This window comes from Canis aureus, chromosome 1 (assembly GCF_053574225.1).
Source record: "Canis aureus isolate CA01 chromosome 1, VMU_Caureus_v.1.0, whole genome shotgun sequence".
Classification (NCBI taxonomy): domain Eukaryota; kingdom Metazoa; phylum Chordata; class Mammalia; order Carnivora; family Canidae; genus Canis; species Canis aureus.
In genome coordinates this window covers 109,541,194-109,558,092 of record NC_135611.1, presented here as the reverse complement: position 1 = coordinate 109,558,092, position 16,899 = coordinate 109,541,194, and the positions used below count along the sequence as shown (strand labels likewise).

At 54.8% G+C, this 16,899-nt stretch overlaps 1 protein-coding gene across 2 annotated transcripts in view; it reads left to right on the top strand.

The window, feature by feature from the left end:
• ARHGAP35 (Rho GTPase activating protein 35) overlaps window positions 1–5,710 on the top strand; it is a 129,622-nt gene extending 123,912 nt beyond the window's left edge. The window contains exons 6-8 of one of the 2 annotated variants that reach the window (XR_013352035.1): window positions 972–1,254; window positions 4,302–4,407; window positions 5,208–5,233. Coding sequence is in view for 1 of the 2 variants with exons in the window: in XM_077847535.1 (XP_077703661.1) it covers window positions 4,302–4,407; window positions 5,208–5,565 (464 nt within the window). In the remaining variant the exon portion in view is untranslated. Of the gene's footprint in view, window positions 1–971; window positions 1,255–4,301; window positions 4,408–5,207 lie in introns of both variants that reach the window. The other variant, XM_077847535.1, reaches the window with a different exon arrangement.
• The last annotated feature ends 11,189 nt before the right edge of the window (window positions 5,711–16,899 follow it).

Genomic DNA, 16,899 nt, shown 5'->3' with positions numbered 1-16,899 from the left:
AGCACCTGAGGGAGAGGTGGGAGGTGCATGCTGTGTCTGCCAGCATGCATCACTGAGAGGGTAATGTGACCTTGACCCAGGCTTTTCCTTTTCTGGTGGTCCATGTGTGTGAGATAGTCAAAGGCCATCAGAGGTTTTCCTCCAGGCACTGAGTTAGGTGGCAGCAGATCCTAGCCTGAGTCTGATGTCTTGAGCTAAAGGTGGCAGCAGAGTGGCACAGCCAGGGCAAAAAATAGTGTTTCAGATCAAGAACCCTGACGGCAACTTGCCTGTTTATCTGTATGCTGTGAGGGGTGAGGCAAGCTGATTTCTAAGTTCTGGCCTCCCCTTCATCCTGAGTTCTTGGCGTATTTGTTCTGAATGAGTTCTGAGTTGCCTGGTCTGTATCTAGGTTTTGTCTTGGTTCGGCTGGCCTGCAAATGCCTTTCCCGAACCTGTTTTGCTATCTCAGTTGACTGAGACCTAATTTCACAACTACGGTGTGTTAGCTGGAGAGGCCCTGGCTCTCTAGAGGTGCCCTCGCCATTCCACCAGTTCCTTCAAAGAGGATCACTGGAGCTGGAGAGCCCCACAGCGTGACAGGAGGCAGGGGACCCAGAGCAGATGTGCTGGACCAGCCTGTGCCCACCTGCCTTCCCCCTCACCCATCTTTCATCCTTGGCACTGCCTCCTGGCATTCTCTCACCCAGCATGTAGGATGAGCCCAGTGTGGTGAGGGCTGTAAAAAGAACAACTCTGAAGTTGTCCCCTGAGTGCTCTGGCACTGTCCAGAGGTAAGAAATCGCTGTTGTCCCAAGTACCCAAGAGAGGGTTTGCTTGCTTGAGGGAGGAGGTGAGCGAAGTCCAGTCAACAAGATGGGCCATGTTTTACATGAGGCAGAGGGAAGGTTGGCCTCACTGAGAAGCTTCCTCTTGCTCTCCTGGGGTTCCTCCCCTGCCCCGCCCCCTCAGGCCAAACTTATGCTCCTCAGCATTCCTGAGCATCTTGAGCTCAAAGCTGGCTGCAGAAAGGAGGGAGAGACATAACATCCAGGTCCTGGCGCTGGGCACCTGGCTGCAGCACCACGTGGAGAGGCAGACCAGCATCCGTGAGGACAGCGTGTGAGCAATATCCACATGGTCCTGGTGCTCCCATCTCTGATCCCTCCTCCTCCTCTCAAGGAAGACAGAGGCAGCAAGCATTCTTGTGGCTCCATGGAGGACAGGCCCTGGTCATTGCCAGCCCCACTTCCTGCCTCTAGCCAGGAGGATGAGGTAGGCCCACTTTTGGGTGCAGGCGCCCCAGGGGTCGAATGCCTGATGAAGACGCACAGCCTGGGAGAGACCTGTGCCCCTGTGCCGAGCTCACATCTGGGAGGGGTTGTGATTACTAAGGGAGATTCTGAGCCTGCCACATGATTCTCAGGTGCCAAAGACAGTCACTCCTCCTGATGAGAGCAGTGTACACTTATTTCAAGTAAACTGTACTGAAGTTTAACAGTAAAAATCTTTGAAACTCAAGGCCTGGGAGAAAGTGTATTCTCCGAGGTTGAATCCTTAAAATAAACCTTGGGTGCAGAGCAGTGAAGGTGATAATGGCCCCACCTAATGAGTTCTTGTGGTTTTTTAGTCATTTTCTACTAGACAGCTGTTACTGAAACGCTATTTTTATCAATTCCCACTATTTTTTTTTTTTAAGATTTTATTTCTTTCGGACAGCCCAGGTGGCTCAGAGATTTAGCGCCACCTTTGACCCAGGGCGTGATCCTGGAGACCTGGGATCAAGTCCTACGTCAGGCTCCCTGCGTGGATTCTGCTTCTCCCTCTGCCTGTGTCTGTGTCTCTCATGAATAAATAAATAAAATCTTTAAAAAGGGAGGGGGGGCAGCCCAGGTGGCTCAGTGGTTTAGTGCCGCTTTCAGCCCAGGGAGTGATCCTGGAGTCCCAGGATCGAGTCCCACGTCAGGCTCCCTGCATGGAGCCTGTTTCTCCCTTTGCCTCTGTCTCTGCCTCTCTCTCTCTCTCTCTCTCTCTCATGAATAAATAAATAAAATCTTTTTAAAAAAGGGGGGCACCCGGTGGCTCAGCGATTTAGCACCGCCTTCAGCCCAGGGCCTGATCCTGGAGACCCCGGATCGAGTCCCACATCGGGCTCCCTGCATGGAGCCCGTTCTCCCTCTGCCTGTGTCTCTGCCTCTCTCTCTCTCTCTCTCTCTCTCCTTGTGTCTCATGAATAAGTAAATAAAATCTTTAAAAAAAAAAATCTATCTCTTTCTTTGACAGAAAGAGAGTGGGGAGCAGGGGAAGCAGCAGAGGGAGAGAGAGACTCAGACTCCCTGCTGACCTGGGAGCCCGATGCAGGGCTCCATTCCAGGACCCTGAGCCCAAGGCAGATGCTTAACTGACTGAGCCACTGAGGCACCCTCAGGCCCCACTCTTGAGTCAAAAGATTCACTAGGTGGGCAGCCCGGGTGGCTCAGCAGTTTAGCACCGCCTTCAGTCCAGGGCGTGATCTTGGAGACCCAGGATCCAGTCCCATGTCGGGCTCCTTGCATGGAGCCTGCTTCTCCCTCTGCCTGTGCCTCTGCCTCTCTCCATCTCTCTCTCTGTCTCTCATGAACAAATAAATAAAATCTTAAAAAAAAAAAAAAAGATTCACTAGGTTTTGTGCCCATGAGCCTGCCAGCAAAAGCTCCAGGTGGCTCCAACCCTACCCATCTCTGTGGCCTCCCTTCCCACTGCTTCCTGCCCCTCAGACTGCCTCCAGGTGCTGACTGTGTGTCCACTTGTGAGCTTCTTCTCTCACCATGTGATATCACCGACACCAGCCCCTTAGACAGACCAGAGCATACACTCTGGATCACACAGCTAGCTGGTGTCCAAGACAGAATTCGGACCCAGGACCACATGGGTAGGGGTTGGGCTTGGGCTCTGACCTGCCGCACAGCCTTTCCTCCCTGCACTTTGCCATCCCTCCCTGGCCATTCAAGCTCTGCCTGTCCTTCCTAGTCTAGCTCAGCCAGGCTCCTGTGCTTCCCCAGACCATGACTCTAGAGGCACGTTGCCTACTGTAGAGGTTTTTTTGTTTTTTTTTTTACTGTAGAGGTTCTTAACTTGGAAGCCATAGGCTTTCTAAGGAACACGATGAGTTTTGGGTAACTCGCAAACCTCCGGAAGTTGTAGCCAGAGTTGTGTGCAGCATATTTGGGGAGAGGCTCTAGCGCTTATATCCACTGCAAAGAAGTCTGTGCCCCCAAATCAATAGGAAACCTTCATAATTTTTTTTTTTAGCAATCCACCATCCTCCCACCCCCACAACCATAAGTGTGGGATAGCTGTTATCTCTTCCTGGATCCTACTGCGGCTTTTCTGGGTCCTAGGTACCACCTTTAGCTCTAAGAAGTAGCCATAGGAAGATCTTTCTCGCTTATAGGAATCTGGGCTGGCTCTTCCAGCCAAGACAAGTTAAGGGAAAGGGCAGCTGACACCCCAGAGAGCAAGTACGATGGTCCCCAGTCACGCTCTGCAGCCAATCAGTGGGGTTTGATTCAAGCTCTGCTACCTCTCTGGGACTCACATTCCTTATCTCCCAATAGGGGGAGAAGCCCCTGCCTCATAGGATGGCAAAGACTAACTGAACCAGGCCTGCTGTGGATAAGCACTTATTCGAGATAGCTTGTTTTCATGCTCCAGCTACATTAGGATTCCATGATGGACAACGTGTGGGCGGTAGTGGGGGAAGGGGATGCGTAGTCCCTTTGATGAACTGCATGAGAATTCCTTCACTGTTTCCATCAGCTCCTCCAATGGGGAGATGTGTAGAGGGTCCTTGTATCTCTAGGAAAAGGACAGAGCCCTGGTCTTGTGACAAACTCCCTCCCTAGACAGTCTGTTGGCGTGGGCGGGTGGCAGCGCTCACTCATCTGGTCAGGAAGCACGCAGGCTTTCTGCATTGGGATGCCTGTCTCCACGGGCAACCGGATGAGCAAAGAATGGTGTTCTTTATGGCGGTGTCTTTGTGGATCCTTGAATCTCGGGTGGTGGGGGCCAGGAAGCCCGAGGCACACAGAGCTCCCCTTCAGCAGGAGCCTGGGATCCAGAGGTAGGTCTGGCTCTGGGTTGGTGCCACCGCCAGGTGTGTCCGCCTTGGGCACCGGCTTTGGGGGGAAAGACTGGGTTGACCTTGTCAAAAAGCCCTGGGCTGCGCCCCTAGTCTCACCACCTCACTAGTCTCACCACCTGTCCAGGACCAGTATCTGTCTTGAACCCATAACATCCACCAGCCATGGCCACAAGAATCTTTGGTTTTTCTCTTTCCTCAGAAATCAATGACCGGGAGCAGAAGTTACATGCCCTTAAGGAGGTACTCAAGAAATTTCCAAAGGAAAACCACGAAGTCTTCAAATACGTCATCTCTCACCTGAACAAGTATGTTGCAGGGCTTGCTATTTGGTCTTCCCTCTTTCCAAAACTGCCAGTGAGGGCCAGCTAACAGCAGAATGCAACTGCTCCAGGCTGTGTTCTCAGCCTGGCCCTTGAAGGGATGCTGGTCCACCTCCTCAGTGGGGGCACACCTGGCTCACCAAAGAGTATCCTGGCCTCTTGGCTTCTCCTCACATTTCCATGCTGGTTCTATCCGAGGGGTCCAAGTGGCCCTGAGCATGCCCAGAGTCCTCTTCTGTCTGTAACAAAACACTGGGCAAGACAGGTGTGTGGTGAAGAAACTCAAACTGTTCAGTAAGTACAGGAGCTGTGGGCAGGAAGCCTGTTAACAGACCGTATCTTGGATTTCTGCACAGACAGAATAGGTTGGTTTTCTAGGCAGACCTATTCCTCTCAGCAGAGTGGTGTTTTGTGGAGTTCTAGTTCAGGATATCCTCACTGCCTCTGTGTACACCCAGAGCAGCATCACACATTTCACTGGATGAGAGTCCCTGAGCCAGACGGTCTACCCACTGGGTTTGTGGAGGGCATCCCATGAGCCAAGACCTCGGGCTGGCCCGGTGGCAACACTGGAGCAGAGGACTGGCCATAGAGGGTCTCAGGCCTCAACTTCCAGGCTGGACCTTTTCTATTTTCAGGTTGTGAATGGGCAGGCAGGGAAAGCAGTTGGGATGACATTGGCCATGAGCACACATGGGACAGAGCAGGGGCCCTGCTGGCCGAGAGCCTCATCCAGAGCCGTCTGCCCTATGGAGCTCTGACGCTGAGTTTGGTGTCCCCCACAGAGTCAGCCACAACAACAAGGTGAATCTCATGACCAGTGAGAACCTCTCCATCTGCTTCTGGCCCACCTTGATGAGACCCGACTTCAGCACCATGGATGCCCTCACAGCCACGCGGACCTACCAGACAATCATTGAGCTCTTCATCCAGCAGTGCCCCTTCTTCTTCCACAATCGGCCCATCAGTGAGCCTCCCGGGGCCACGCCCAGCTCCCCCTCTGCCGTGGCTTCCACTGTCCCCTTCCTCACCTCCACACCTGTCACGAGTCAGCCATCACCTCCCCAGTCACCACCACCCACCCCCCAGTCCCCCATGCAGGCCCTGCTCCCCTCCCAGCTTCAAGCTGAACACACGCTGTGAGCCACCAAGGCCTGGGGCAAAAGGAGACCTTCTCTCTTCCATGGGGCAACATTTGGCTTTGAGCAAAACCAGGTCCACTGGGGTGTGGGTGGGGAGAGTGATCCCTCTCCCCTGTTACCTTCTCAAGACCTCAGCAGTAACATCAGCCCCAGTCCACCGTGGGCTGGGCTATCAGGCTCCCTGAACCCAACGCTGCAGACCTGGAGCTATTTGCAGGCAGCAGCCAGGGAACACCCTGCCCTTTGACTTGGACCCTTTTGAGGACTGAACTGGCCAGGCAGTGGCCCTCCACATGCTCATAGCTCCCCAGATCACCTGCCCACGCACAGCAGCCTCGGGGCATCCAGGGGCATCTAACCACTGCTGGGACAGAGCCCTAGCCTCTGCCAATGGGAGGAGGTTCTGAGATTTGGGCCGCCCCAGGGGCGGGGCCACGGCCCCTACAGAGAACAGTTCCCATCCCTGTTGTCTGTCTCCTCCCACCTTCCATATCTGCACCCCCACCCCCTCTAGGGGAGCCTCTGTCCAGCAGCCTCCTCGGAAACACACAGGCCACAGCTCTGTCGACCCAAGGTACAGTGCTGAGGGGGCTGGCCCAGCAGGTCGGGGCAGGGAGGGCAGCTCTGTGCCTGGACCAAGAGTGTGTGGCTCCCCACCTACTTCCCACATACCCCCTCCTACTTCCCAGGCTTTGGGGATAACATGCCCTTTAAAACAACACTGGAAGAAACATGGGGAAAAAACCCTCCAGTAATTTACAAAAGAAAGAAGAAGAAACTACAGACCTCAAGATTGAGCCCTCCTCCCACCTCAGAGAGGCAAGCAAGTGGCACATGGCCCTTGTCTCTGTAACAGCGAAACAAGGATGCCCACCAGTGCTTGCCAGAGAGGCTGTTGGGGTCCCACTCATGTCTTGTCACCAGATCCCCTTTCCCCAAGAAGACACTTGAAGCCCTTGGTGGAAAGAGCTTGGGAGACCAGCCTGGATCCTGGCCTGCCTTGGAACACACTACAGTGCTATGGAAACACTACTCTGGGTGGGTGGGTATGTGTGTGTGCGTGCACATGGTTGTGCCTGTTGGTGAGGGCACAGCTAGGGTGGGGGCGTGGGGGACGCTGGGTATACCTGGGGTTCGGTTAGTGTGTTTGGTGTTAAAGCAGTCATTTTCATCTTGGACCGCAGAACACCACGAGCCCAGGGGTGTTTGTGGGAGGTGGGTGCTGTGTGGTGGAGTGTGGTCTGCTGGTTCCTACACAGGGACATCCTTTGTGCTCCCAGGACTGGGAGGGCCCAGAGGAGCGAAAGGCCCAGCAGCAGTCAGTCATGAGGAGGGTGCTGTCCCTGCCTGTCAGCCCCATGGCCGCCCCCTAGGAAATGGCCTTCACCTCCACTTCCCGGCCTTCCTGCTGACCCCAGGAGAACCCTTTGCATGCCCCACTGTCCCTCAGATGCCACAATCGTGTGAAGGCTGCTACCAATCCTGGCTGCCCTCCCACCCCTCGTGGCCGTGCTGTGGTCCCTGCAGCGGGGAAGCCTGACATGGAGGTGGCCTGGGCCTGGGCTCCGGGGCCCTGCTGGCCACACAGCCTCTGGGTCTCTTTGCACTTTAAGAAGCAATGCCTGTGGTAGATTCGACGATGCCCTGGGTCCCCTCAGCCAAGTGGCCTGACTGAGAGCTGCCTCGGATCAGCCTCCAGCCCAACTCTCGCTGTGGGCCCGCCGGAGGGGAGGGGAGGCCCTTCGCTCACCGACTTCTTCCTCTGGATAAGCTGGATACCTTACTGTTAATAGTTCTTGTACGGCAAAATAAGGTGCTTGGAAAAAAAACTGTCCCTGCAAGTTTTACCACCTCTTTTTAAGAACACTAGTCAAAAAACAAACCTAAGGTACATGAATGTTTATGTAAATGTTGGGTGAGGGGGTCTCCTCTCTGGTGGCTCTGCCTGATGTACTAGGTCAGGGTCGGTTGGAAGGTTACGGGTTGGCAGGCATGGCCCCGGCTCTCCAGCCCCCTTCACTCTGTATCCCAGGTAGGTGAGGAAATCCCTCCATTGAATTAATCTCTGCCTTTTTCTGGATCATATTCACCTACCCGGTCCAAGGCAGTCCCTCGGGGTGTTGGGTGAGGGTGGCCACCATCCCTTGTGTGAACTGAAAAGCCTGTCCCCACCACCAGTTCCCCCCACCACTGCCTTTGTGCTGGCACATGGGGCTGCCCCCCACATCACCTGCCAACCTGGCTGTGCACCCAGACCTGGACAAGCTCCCTCCATCCCTGAGAGCGTACAGATGTGTGATGGCTACTTTTCTGGGTGTGAGGTCAGGGGCGTCCCACTGAGGAGGGACACCAGTGTCCTGCCCTCACCCTCGCGGGAGCCAGGCTTCCCCAGGGGATCCAAGGGAACCCCTTAAGTGGCCATTCCCAGTGTCTTGCCAAGGCTTTAAAAGGGTGCAGGGAGTACTGGTGGCTTATGCCCCAAAAGACCCACAGTGGACAGGAAGCGTCAGGTTCCTCTTATTTCCATTTCTTCTGTCAAGTCTAGCTTCTAGTTTTCTGCTTCTCCAGGCTGACTCAGACTGGGGCATGTCTGTCATTCTGGGCCGGCGTTGTCACTGGTGGTGGTAGTGGGCCCTGGCTTCAGCGCAAGACCAAATGGGCGCTCGGATGGGGGCTGCAGAGCCAGGCCTGGGCTGGTGTTGGGGTGCGCTGCTATAAATGGAATGCTGCCCACCTGTCGAGGTCATCCAGCGTGTGAGGCTCTGGAAAGTGCTTTCACAGATGATTCTCATGCGAAGGGCACCGCAGGTCTGGAATTGAGGGAATGGCCGGCATTAGCCGTGGCCAAGGTGGGTGAGCAGATCGGCAGAGGTGTGGGGTTTGTTCCCTGCCCCACAGCTGAGTAGCGGTTTGCCCGGGAGCGCTCTCCGGCCGGTGTCTGGCTTCCGCAAGACATCAGTTGCTGTATTTGGTGGAAATGAATAGCCCTTGGTTGTGATCATAAGGCTGGCTCCGGCTCCGGCTCCGGCTCTGCTGCTTCCATAGAGGAAGGGGTCCGAGGGCGAGAGGTGCAGCTTGTGGATTCGCCCTGAATTCTTGGCTGTGTTGCGTATTGGGGATCACGCACGGCACACTTATTCTTGCCCTTGATCAAGTTGTCCTTCCCCTCACTTGACGTTCTGGGGTGCTGAGAAATACTCCGCACTGTTTCCTGTGTTCTACACCCTGCTTCCACCCCTGGTCTTCCTGCTGCAAGGCAGGAAGTGTGCTGCCGGGTGTGATTCTTCCAGCAGAAGTTGTTGGTCTTGGCCAGGTGGGGAGAAGGTGACATCAGAGGAGCAGCGGGCTGGCCAGAAGGGGCCCGGGGTGCTCGCCTTCCCCGGGCCCTACACCGGGGGCCCTGAGCCCCTGGTCTCGGGAGAGCAGTTCAGCCTCAGCCCCAAAACTTGGAAACCACACTGCATTGGTAAAAGCCCCGTTCCCCTGTGCCCGCTTCCCACTCCTGCAAGGACGGCCATGCTTGGGTTTCCGAGAAAGGAGCGGACACACCGGCTTGCTGCCGCCGAGGGCTCTGCCCAGCCGCTGTCCCTCCAAGAGAAAGGAGCCCCGAGTACTTGGGCGTCTTTTGAGGGGCTGGGCTCTGCAGTCCTGTGCAGTGGGTGCAGTGTGCCCTGGGGACGGGGACAGCCGGCACCGCACTCGCTCCCGGGCCTTGCTGACTCCACAGACGATGGACAAGGAGCTGCTCTCCTGTTGCTTGGCAGGTTCAAGCCACTCGTTTGTGCTTAGGTGAAAGGACCAACCGAGTCACATCTGGGACCACTGGCGACGACACCGGAGAGGGGGGTGATGGGGAAGGGGAAGGCCGCTCTGTCCCGGGCCATTCTCTTGGCCCAGGAAGGATCCTTCCCTCCTGGGGAGCCCGGTCTACGCCTGCAGCGGGGATGTTACACTTTCATGTAGTCAAGACAGGGCCTAAATTATTGTTTGCATAAAAATTCCTGTTCCCTGTGTACATAAAAAAAAAAAAAATCTCTGAATTGTATGGGAATAAAACTTGTTTGAAAATTTGGAATAGTGCTGCTGCCAGCTTATTTTTCTGGTACTTGTATTTTCACATGTTAAATGATCTTTATATATGTTGAATTAACAAATATTTTGAGTTTCCTGAGAAAAAAGCATATTAATGGTATTGATATGTGTTAGTAGTCTGGCCGTGTGCCTAAATTTCTGTTTTGCAGCAAAAGTGGAGAACTGTATGTAAAGAAAGTATAACAATTATTTCTTTGTATTTTAGGGGCTCTAACCAGGACATCCTCTAGTTGGTGTTAGGAATGTTTGCTTAATTTCCAGACCTTTTTAAAAAAAAAAAAAAAAAAAAAAAAAAAAAAAAGGTTTTTTTGAGGCTCCAACCTGATTTAGTGCATGGTCAGCCATTGACTAAGGCTGAAGCATCTCTGGCTGAGGTGGTTTTGTTTGGTTTTGTTTTTTAAAATCATGTATTTGCTACCAAGTATTGTACTCGTCTCAATGGGAATGGTGTAAAAAACTGAAAAGGCCTTATGTGATATGTATCATAGTTAATAAATCAATCTTGTAAAAAACCAAACCTGAGAGAGATGAAGGTGGCCCCTCCTGCCAGGGCCCTGAGCACCCTCCCCACAGCTGGCACAGCCTCAGGCCCCCTCGGGGATACCAGCTCCTCCTCAGAAGCTGTGGCCAAGGCCCAGCAAGCAGGAGGTGTCAGTTCTCTGGCCACAGGGCACCAGGACCCCAGAGCATCCCCAGGAGAGAGTATTTGCGTTGGGGGGTGACTGCTGCTTGGGCTCAGCCAAAGCATGGTGCACAAACCCCTGTGGCCACAGGGACCCAGTATGTGACACCACGGTCAGCAGCTCCTGCCCTGCCCTTTCTTTTTCACCCCCACCCAAACCCAGTTTCCCAGGCCACGCTAGCGGTGCTAGGGGTTACTTTCTGGGTGACCCTGACATGTTCTCCTCTGTTAACCACCTTCATTCAGGCTTCCCGAGATGGCTGCCTCCCAGAGGAGGGCTGTGCCAGGCCCTGAGGACACAACCTCAGCCAGACTCAGCCTGCTCCCCACCTCCCTTCAAGGCTCCCTAGGTCCCCTTGCAGCCATGACCTTCCTGTCCCCAGTGCTTCCTTCTGGCACAGGCCCTAATTCCAGCTCGCCTGGACTCTTGACAGGCAACCCCACACCCTAAATGGCCTCCCTGCCCCCAGTCCAGCGCCAGCCCATCTGTCTTCACACCCCAAAGTTCCAGAAGGAAGACCTAGCTTCGCATTACCCTTGGCAGACGCCTCCCCCTTCCTGGCCTGTGGCAGAGGGGCTCGTGGGGCTCGGGACCACCAGCCTGCCCGGCAGTCGCTCCAGTCACCGGGCTCCTGGCTGCGTGGTCACTGAGGCGCTCACTGGATCCACCACCCCACCCCACCCCGCTCCCGCACTCCTCCCCGCAGATCCCCAGCGTCCGAGGGGTTGCTCCCCTCAGCCAGGGCCTCGCTTGTGCTGCTCCCTCTGCCTGGAATTCCTGCCGTCCACCTGCCCCCAACGTCAGCTCCATCCATCAGATCCTTCCTCGCCCCTCCAAGCTCTCCTTCCTCTAGAAATTCTAGAATCCCATAGCCATCTATTATCTGCTTGCCCTGGGGGATTCATGTGACTCCCCACAAATGTTTTAGGCATCATCCTTTTTTTTTTTTTTTTTTTTTTTTAATTCTTTACAGTGTACAGTTGAGCATATGCATTCTGGCATTAGCCCGTCTTTTTCTCTACCCTGGATGTTCGGGTCATGTGTACATGGATACTTGCACCTCTCAGCCGCCATCCACCCAAGTGGAGAGCTTCCGGGGACAGGGCCTGGGACTCCCCTCGCCTCCCCGGGGTGGGGGGGGTCCTCCCAAGCTACCTTGAACATGGTAGATCCTCGGCTTGTAGACCACAGTGGTCTCGGTCTCAACCTCGCCCTTGACTTGATTCTCCATCTGTAAGCCGAGCCCTCCCACCTGCCTCTCCGGCCCAGACCCCTGCCCCAAACCCCACGCTCATCCACCTGCCTGTGACACCCACAGCCAAACGCCCGACCCATTTCTCCGTAGCTGTCCCCTACGAGCCAGAAACCCTGGAGTCCTCCACGTGTCCCTCTCCCTTTCCCATCAACCCGGACCAACTCCAAAGTCCCCCTTCCCTTCCACGGAGCTCTCGAGTCTGGCCACTCCACGTTTCCTGCCACCATCCTGTGCGTGAACCTCACCTAGATGTCTGTCCTTCCAGCCTTGCGTCCAATTCCTCAGGCAGCAAGAGGAAGCTTTTCAAAATAGATCTGGCCTGGCCACCCCTTCCCTTAACATCTTCCAGGGCTCCCCAGATCCCTTAGACGAAAGCTCCCCCCACTTCAGTCTGCCCACCCCCTCCCAGGGGGCCTTCCCTTCCCCCTGCGCCCCCCACCCCACCTTCCTGCCCCCCAGAGGCCCACCCCCCTCAGTCCTTGTGCTGGGCTGTCCCTTCCCAGAACACCGTCCTCCCTGCTCTCCACCCCTTCCTGCCAACTCCCTCCTCAGCCTCCCGATGATCTCAGCCCACCTCCTTCCTCTGCAAAGCCGTCGTGGACCCCGGACCAAGATGGACCCATTTGCTTTCGAGGAAAAAACATTATTATTCTCAGTTCTTCACTCAAATTGAATCTACCGCTTAACACATACTTCCTGAGTGTTTACTCTGTGCCAGGCCCCGAGGACACAACTGGGAACTGACATCTAGTGAAAGAAACACAGTAAACAGGCAAAGAAGTGAGTGTGTGCATCATGTCAATCAAGCGTGGATAAGGAGTTAAGGAAGTGGATCTGGGAGAGCAGGGATGCTACTTAGGGTGGTCAGAAGACCTCTGAGGGGGTGACAGCGCAGCAGAGCAGGGACCAAGGTGAAGTGAGTAAGACACTGGCCTCAGGGGCAAAACTTAAAGAATACCAGGGAAAAAAAAATTCTGTGATCAAGATCAAAATGTTGCAAGGCAATATTTTAAGTGCCAAAAAAACAAAAAACCATCATGCTCACAATTTTAGATAAAAACAGAATTAGGAACAGTGCTGAGCCATATTGAAGCCTGAGGCAAAAGGAGGAATCAGTAAGACCCAGCCTGTAGGGGACGCCAGAGTGGCTCAGTGGTTGAGTGTCTGCCTTCCGCCCAGGGCGTGATCCCGCAGGTGGTGAGATCGAGTCCCGCATCCGGCTCTCCCGCAGGGAGCCTGCTTCACCCTCTGCCTGTGTCTCTGCCTCTCACTGTGTCTCTCATGAATAAATAAATTAAATCTTTAAAGTAAACAAACAAACAAACAAACAAACCGGGCAGCCCGGTGGCTCAGCGGTTTAGCGCCGCCTTCAGCCCAGGGTATGATCCTGGAAACCCGGGATCAAGTCCCATGTCAGGCTCCCTGCTTCTTCCTCGGCCTGTGTGCGTTTCTCTCTCTCTCTCTCTCTCTCTGTCTCTCTGATGAATAAATAAATAAAATCTTTTAAAAAATGCAAAATCTTATATCAAGTATATTAAAAAAAAAAAAAAAGACCCAGCCTGTAATCGGGAGCGAGGTGATGAAGGATAGACAGGCGCGGGGACAGTGGCAGCAGAGAGGAGGTCGGATGCCTCCAGGGCTGATACAACTGTGCGTCTGATTACCCTCTGTCCCACCTCACCCGGCCCCCACTCCCCTGCGAAACCCAGGGGTCCGAGCCAGCTCCCCAAGCTGCGGCCCGCACCTAGCACAGACTAGGCGCTCGCGAGCCCCAGAGCCCAGAATGCGGCGTTGCCCCGCGCGGCCACCAGGGGTCAGCAGAGCGCCGCCTGCCCAGTCCCGGCCGAGCCCCGCCCCGTGGGCCGCAGGGGTGGTGGCCGCTTACGGGAGGGGCGGGGGTCGGGAGAGCACGATTAGGGGAACCCGCGGGGACCGGGGCGGAGGCGGGTTCTGAGAAACGGGGTTGGAAGTGGTCCAAGAGCGGACTGAGAAGTGGGGGGACGAGCCACTGTCCCTATCCTTCCATCCACCCGACCACCCGTGGCTTGAGTCATGAGCCGCAGGGGTGGGCGGCCAGGCGACACAGGGCCTCGGAGGGCAGGATGGTGAGCTCTAAGTGTGTCCCCAGGGCGCCGGGGAGCCACGGACGCGGTCTGACCAGGCAGAGACCGGGGGGCTTTGCAGAAGGCGCTCAGGAGATTGGGGAGATCCAGGCTCGCAGGCGCTCCACCTCCGACTGCGGAGCACGCAGTTCCGCGGCAGGGTTCGCAAGGCAGCTAATATTAATAAAAGGTAATGCTGGAGGGACACACAGGACAGCAGGCCTTGTTTTCATCTTTTTTTTTTTTTTGTCATTTCAAACCAATTTTCCCCAAACCCTAGGATGCAGGCACTGTCATTAGCCCCATCTTCCAGATGAGGAAACTGAGGCACAGAAGGGCCAGGAGATTTGTCAGGTCACAAGCGAGGGGCGGGGGGCGTCAAGATTTGAAGCCCAGCTATCTGACGGGGGAGCCCGGGGCTCTTCCTGTGGCCCCAACAAATGACCCGCTGGCTGGCTTGCGGTTCTGCAGCCCGCAGCCCCAAGTCCAGGTGTGCGCGGGGTCGTGCGCGCCCGCCAATGGCTCCAGACGAGATTGGCTCCGGGCCTCTCCAGCCTCTCGGGGCTGCATCCCTCCGGCCTGGGCCTCCGCCTTCTCTCTCCTGGGGTGTGGCTCTCCTGCGTGTCTCCTCTTCTGTCCCTTGTGAGGACACTCGTCCCTGGGGCTAGGGCCCACCTGGGTGCTCCAGGATGATCTCACCTCAAGATCCTTAATTGAATTACATCTGCAGAGACCATTTTGTCAAGAAGGTCAAAGAAGATCACTTTCTTTCGCAAGTCCCAGGGTCAGGGGGTGGACATATCTGGGGGGGCTCACTACACAACCCCCGACAGTCTCCTCCACGATGCCTTCTCCCTCACCCCGCCGCCTCCCCAGCTAGAGTCTTGTCCCCTCTGCAGGAGGAATCTGCAGGGTTGTGCAGAGGAAGTCCCTCTCTCTCTCTGGAAGGAGGAGCCTCACCATCAGCCACCCGGAGCCGTCCCTGTGGCTTGTCCCCTAGGCAGGTGGGCCACGGTGACCACCGCAGGCCACTCGCTCCCCTGGGAAGTGCCCTGGCCTGTTTGCTGCTTGCTACAAAACGAGTGCTGGGTCCCGTGGCCTTGCCGGGTGTCACCTGGGGAGCAGAGGACAGGCCCAGCGATGCGTCTTGCTCTGCTCCATCCAGGCTCATCGTCTTAGGTGACCAGGGACAGGTTAACCCTCGCCACCCTCTTTGAGACCAGAGTTCTTCCCTGACACTTTGGGTGGCCTGAAGGGGACAACATGGGACCAGGAGGTGGGAAGCGAGCTGGGCAGCAAGCGGAGTGAGGCAGAAGTAGGCATTCGGTGTGTGTTGGGGGGAGACACATCCAAATATCAAGCTGGGTGACTTAGATGTGGGGCCATCTATGGAGCTGGTGGGCGATGTTTTTCTTTCATCCCCAACTTATTCTTCCTAGTAATTGTCAGTACTCCACCGGCCGACCTAAAATTGTGTGTGCGCACCTGCTTTCTTTTTTTTCTCAAGCACTAGGCTGCATCTAACATTTTTTTTCTTGAGTTGTCTACTCTCTGACCCCTAAGCTAGGATGGGCATTCGAGTGACAGGAATCCCTACCTATCTCTTCCCTGCTGGATCCTTAGGGCATCTGGTACACACTAGGTGCTCAATAAATGTTGGTGGCCGGATGGATCAGAAAACAAAGCTGGATGACTCTGGAGCGGAACTGGGCTGCCGGGGTCTCACACGACCCCTCATCATCCACGGAACGTGCTTTAAACCAAAACCTTATGGCAGCCCCGGGGGCTCAGCGGTTTAGCGCCGCCTTCAGCCCAGGGCCTGATCCTGGAGACCCCGGATCGAGTCCCACGTCGGGCTCCCTGCGTGGAGCCTGCTTCTCCCTCTGCCTGTGTCTCTGCCTCTCCCTCTCCCTCTCTGTGTGTCTGTCATGAATAAATAAATAAAATCTTTAAAAATAAAATAAAATAAATAAACCGAAACCTTCTCACTCAGGACTGAATGCAACCTGGAACGCCTTCTTGGGGCACCGCACCCCATGAGCACCCGAGGCCTGGGGAGGCTTCCCCTTCAGGGCAGCCACACCTTCCAGCTGCTCCAGCCCAAATCACCGCCCCCTTCCCTTTGGCTCCTCCTCCCTAACATCCGGTGGCCAGGCCATCTCTTCAGCTCTGCCTTTTGGAAGTTTCCAGAACTTGACCACTTTTCCCCACTCAGCTGCCTCCTGATGGGGCCACTGTCACCTCCTCTCTGGACTCTTCCATCCCATCACCCCCTCAACTGCCACTCCCCACCCCGCTTCTGCTCTCACCCTTGGAATTCCATTTTCTGGACTCAGCAGCCAAGTTGCTTTTTATTTATTTGTTTGTTTGTTTGTTTTTTGCCAAGTTGCTTTAGAAATGAGAATTAGATCAGGCCCTTCCCCTACCTAATACCCTCTGATCGATTTTTTTTTAAGATTTTATTTATTTATTCATGAGAGACACAGAGAGAGAGAGAGAGGCAGAGACACAGGCAGAGGGAGATGCAGGCTCCATGCAGGGAGCCCGACGTGGGACCCGATCCTGGGACTCCAGGACCACACCCTGGGCTGAAGGGAGACTCTCAACTGCTGAGCCACCCAGGCGTCCCTGAGCCACCCAGGCATCCCAAACACAGTGTTGAGCATGTCACACGCCTGTAGGTTGGCCCCAGGATTTCTGTCTGGATCACAGGCTCAGCATATAGTACTGATAGATGCTCAATAAATATTTGTCGGATTAATTCATTGAATGTTGACAGCACCCTAAAAGGAATGCCCTGTCATTTTCCCCATCTATATTTTAATAAAAGCATAATTGAGATATTTCACACATCATACATTTTACCCTTTTACTTTTTTTAAAAAGATTATTTATTTATTTATTTATTCATGAGAGACACACAGAGAGATTGAGAGAGAGAGAACCACAGGCAGGGAACCTGACATGGGACTCGATCCCAGGTCTCCAGGATCATGTTCTGGGCTGAAGGCGGCGCTAAACCGCTGAGCCACCAGGGCTGCCCATTTTTTTTACTTTTGATTTATTTTTTAGTAATCTCTACACCCGATGTGAGGCTCAAACTCACAACCCCAAGATCAAAAGTCACATGCTCTTCTAACTAAACCAGCCAGGCTCCCCCTTTTTACGCTTTTTAAAATGTTTTTTAGGGGCCTCTGGGTGGC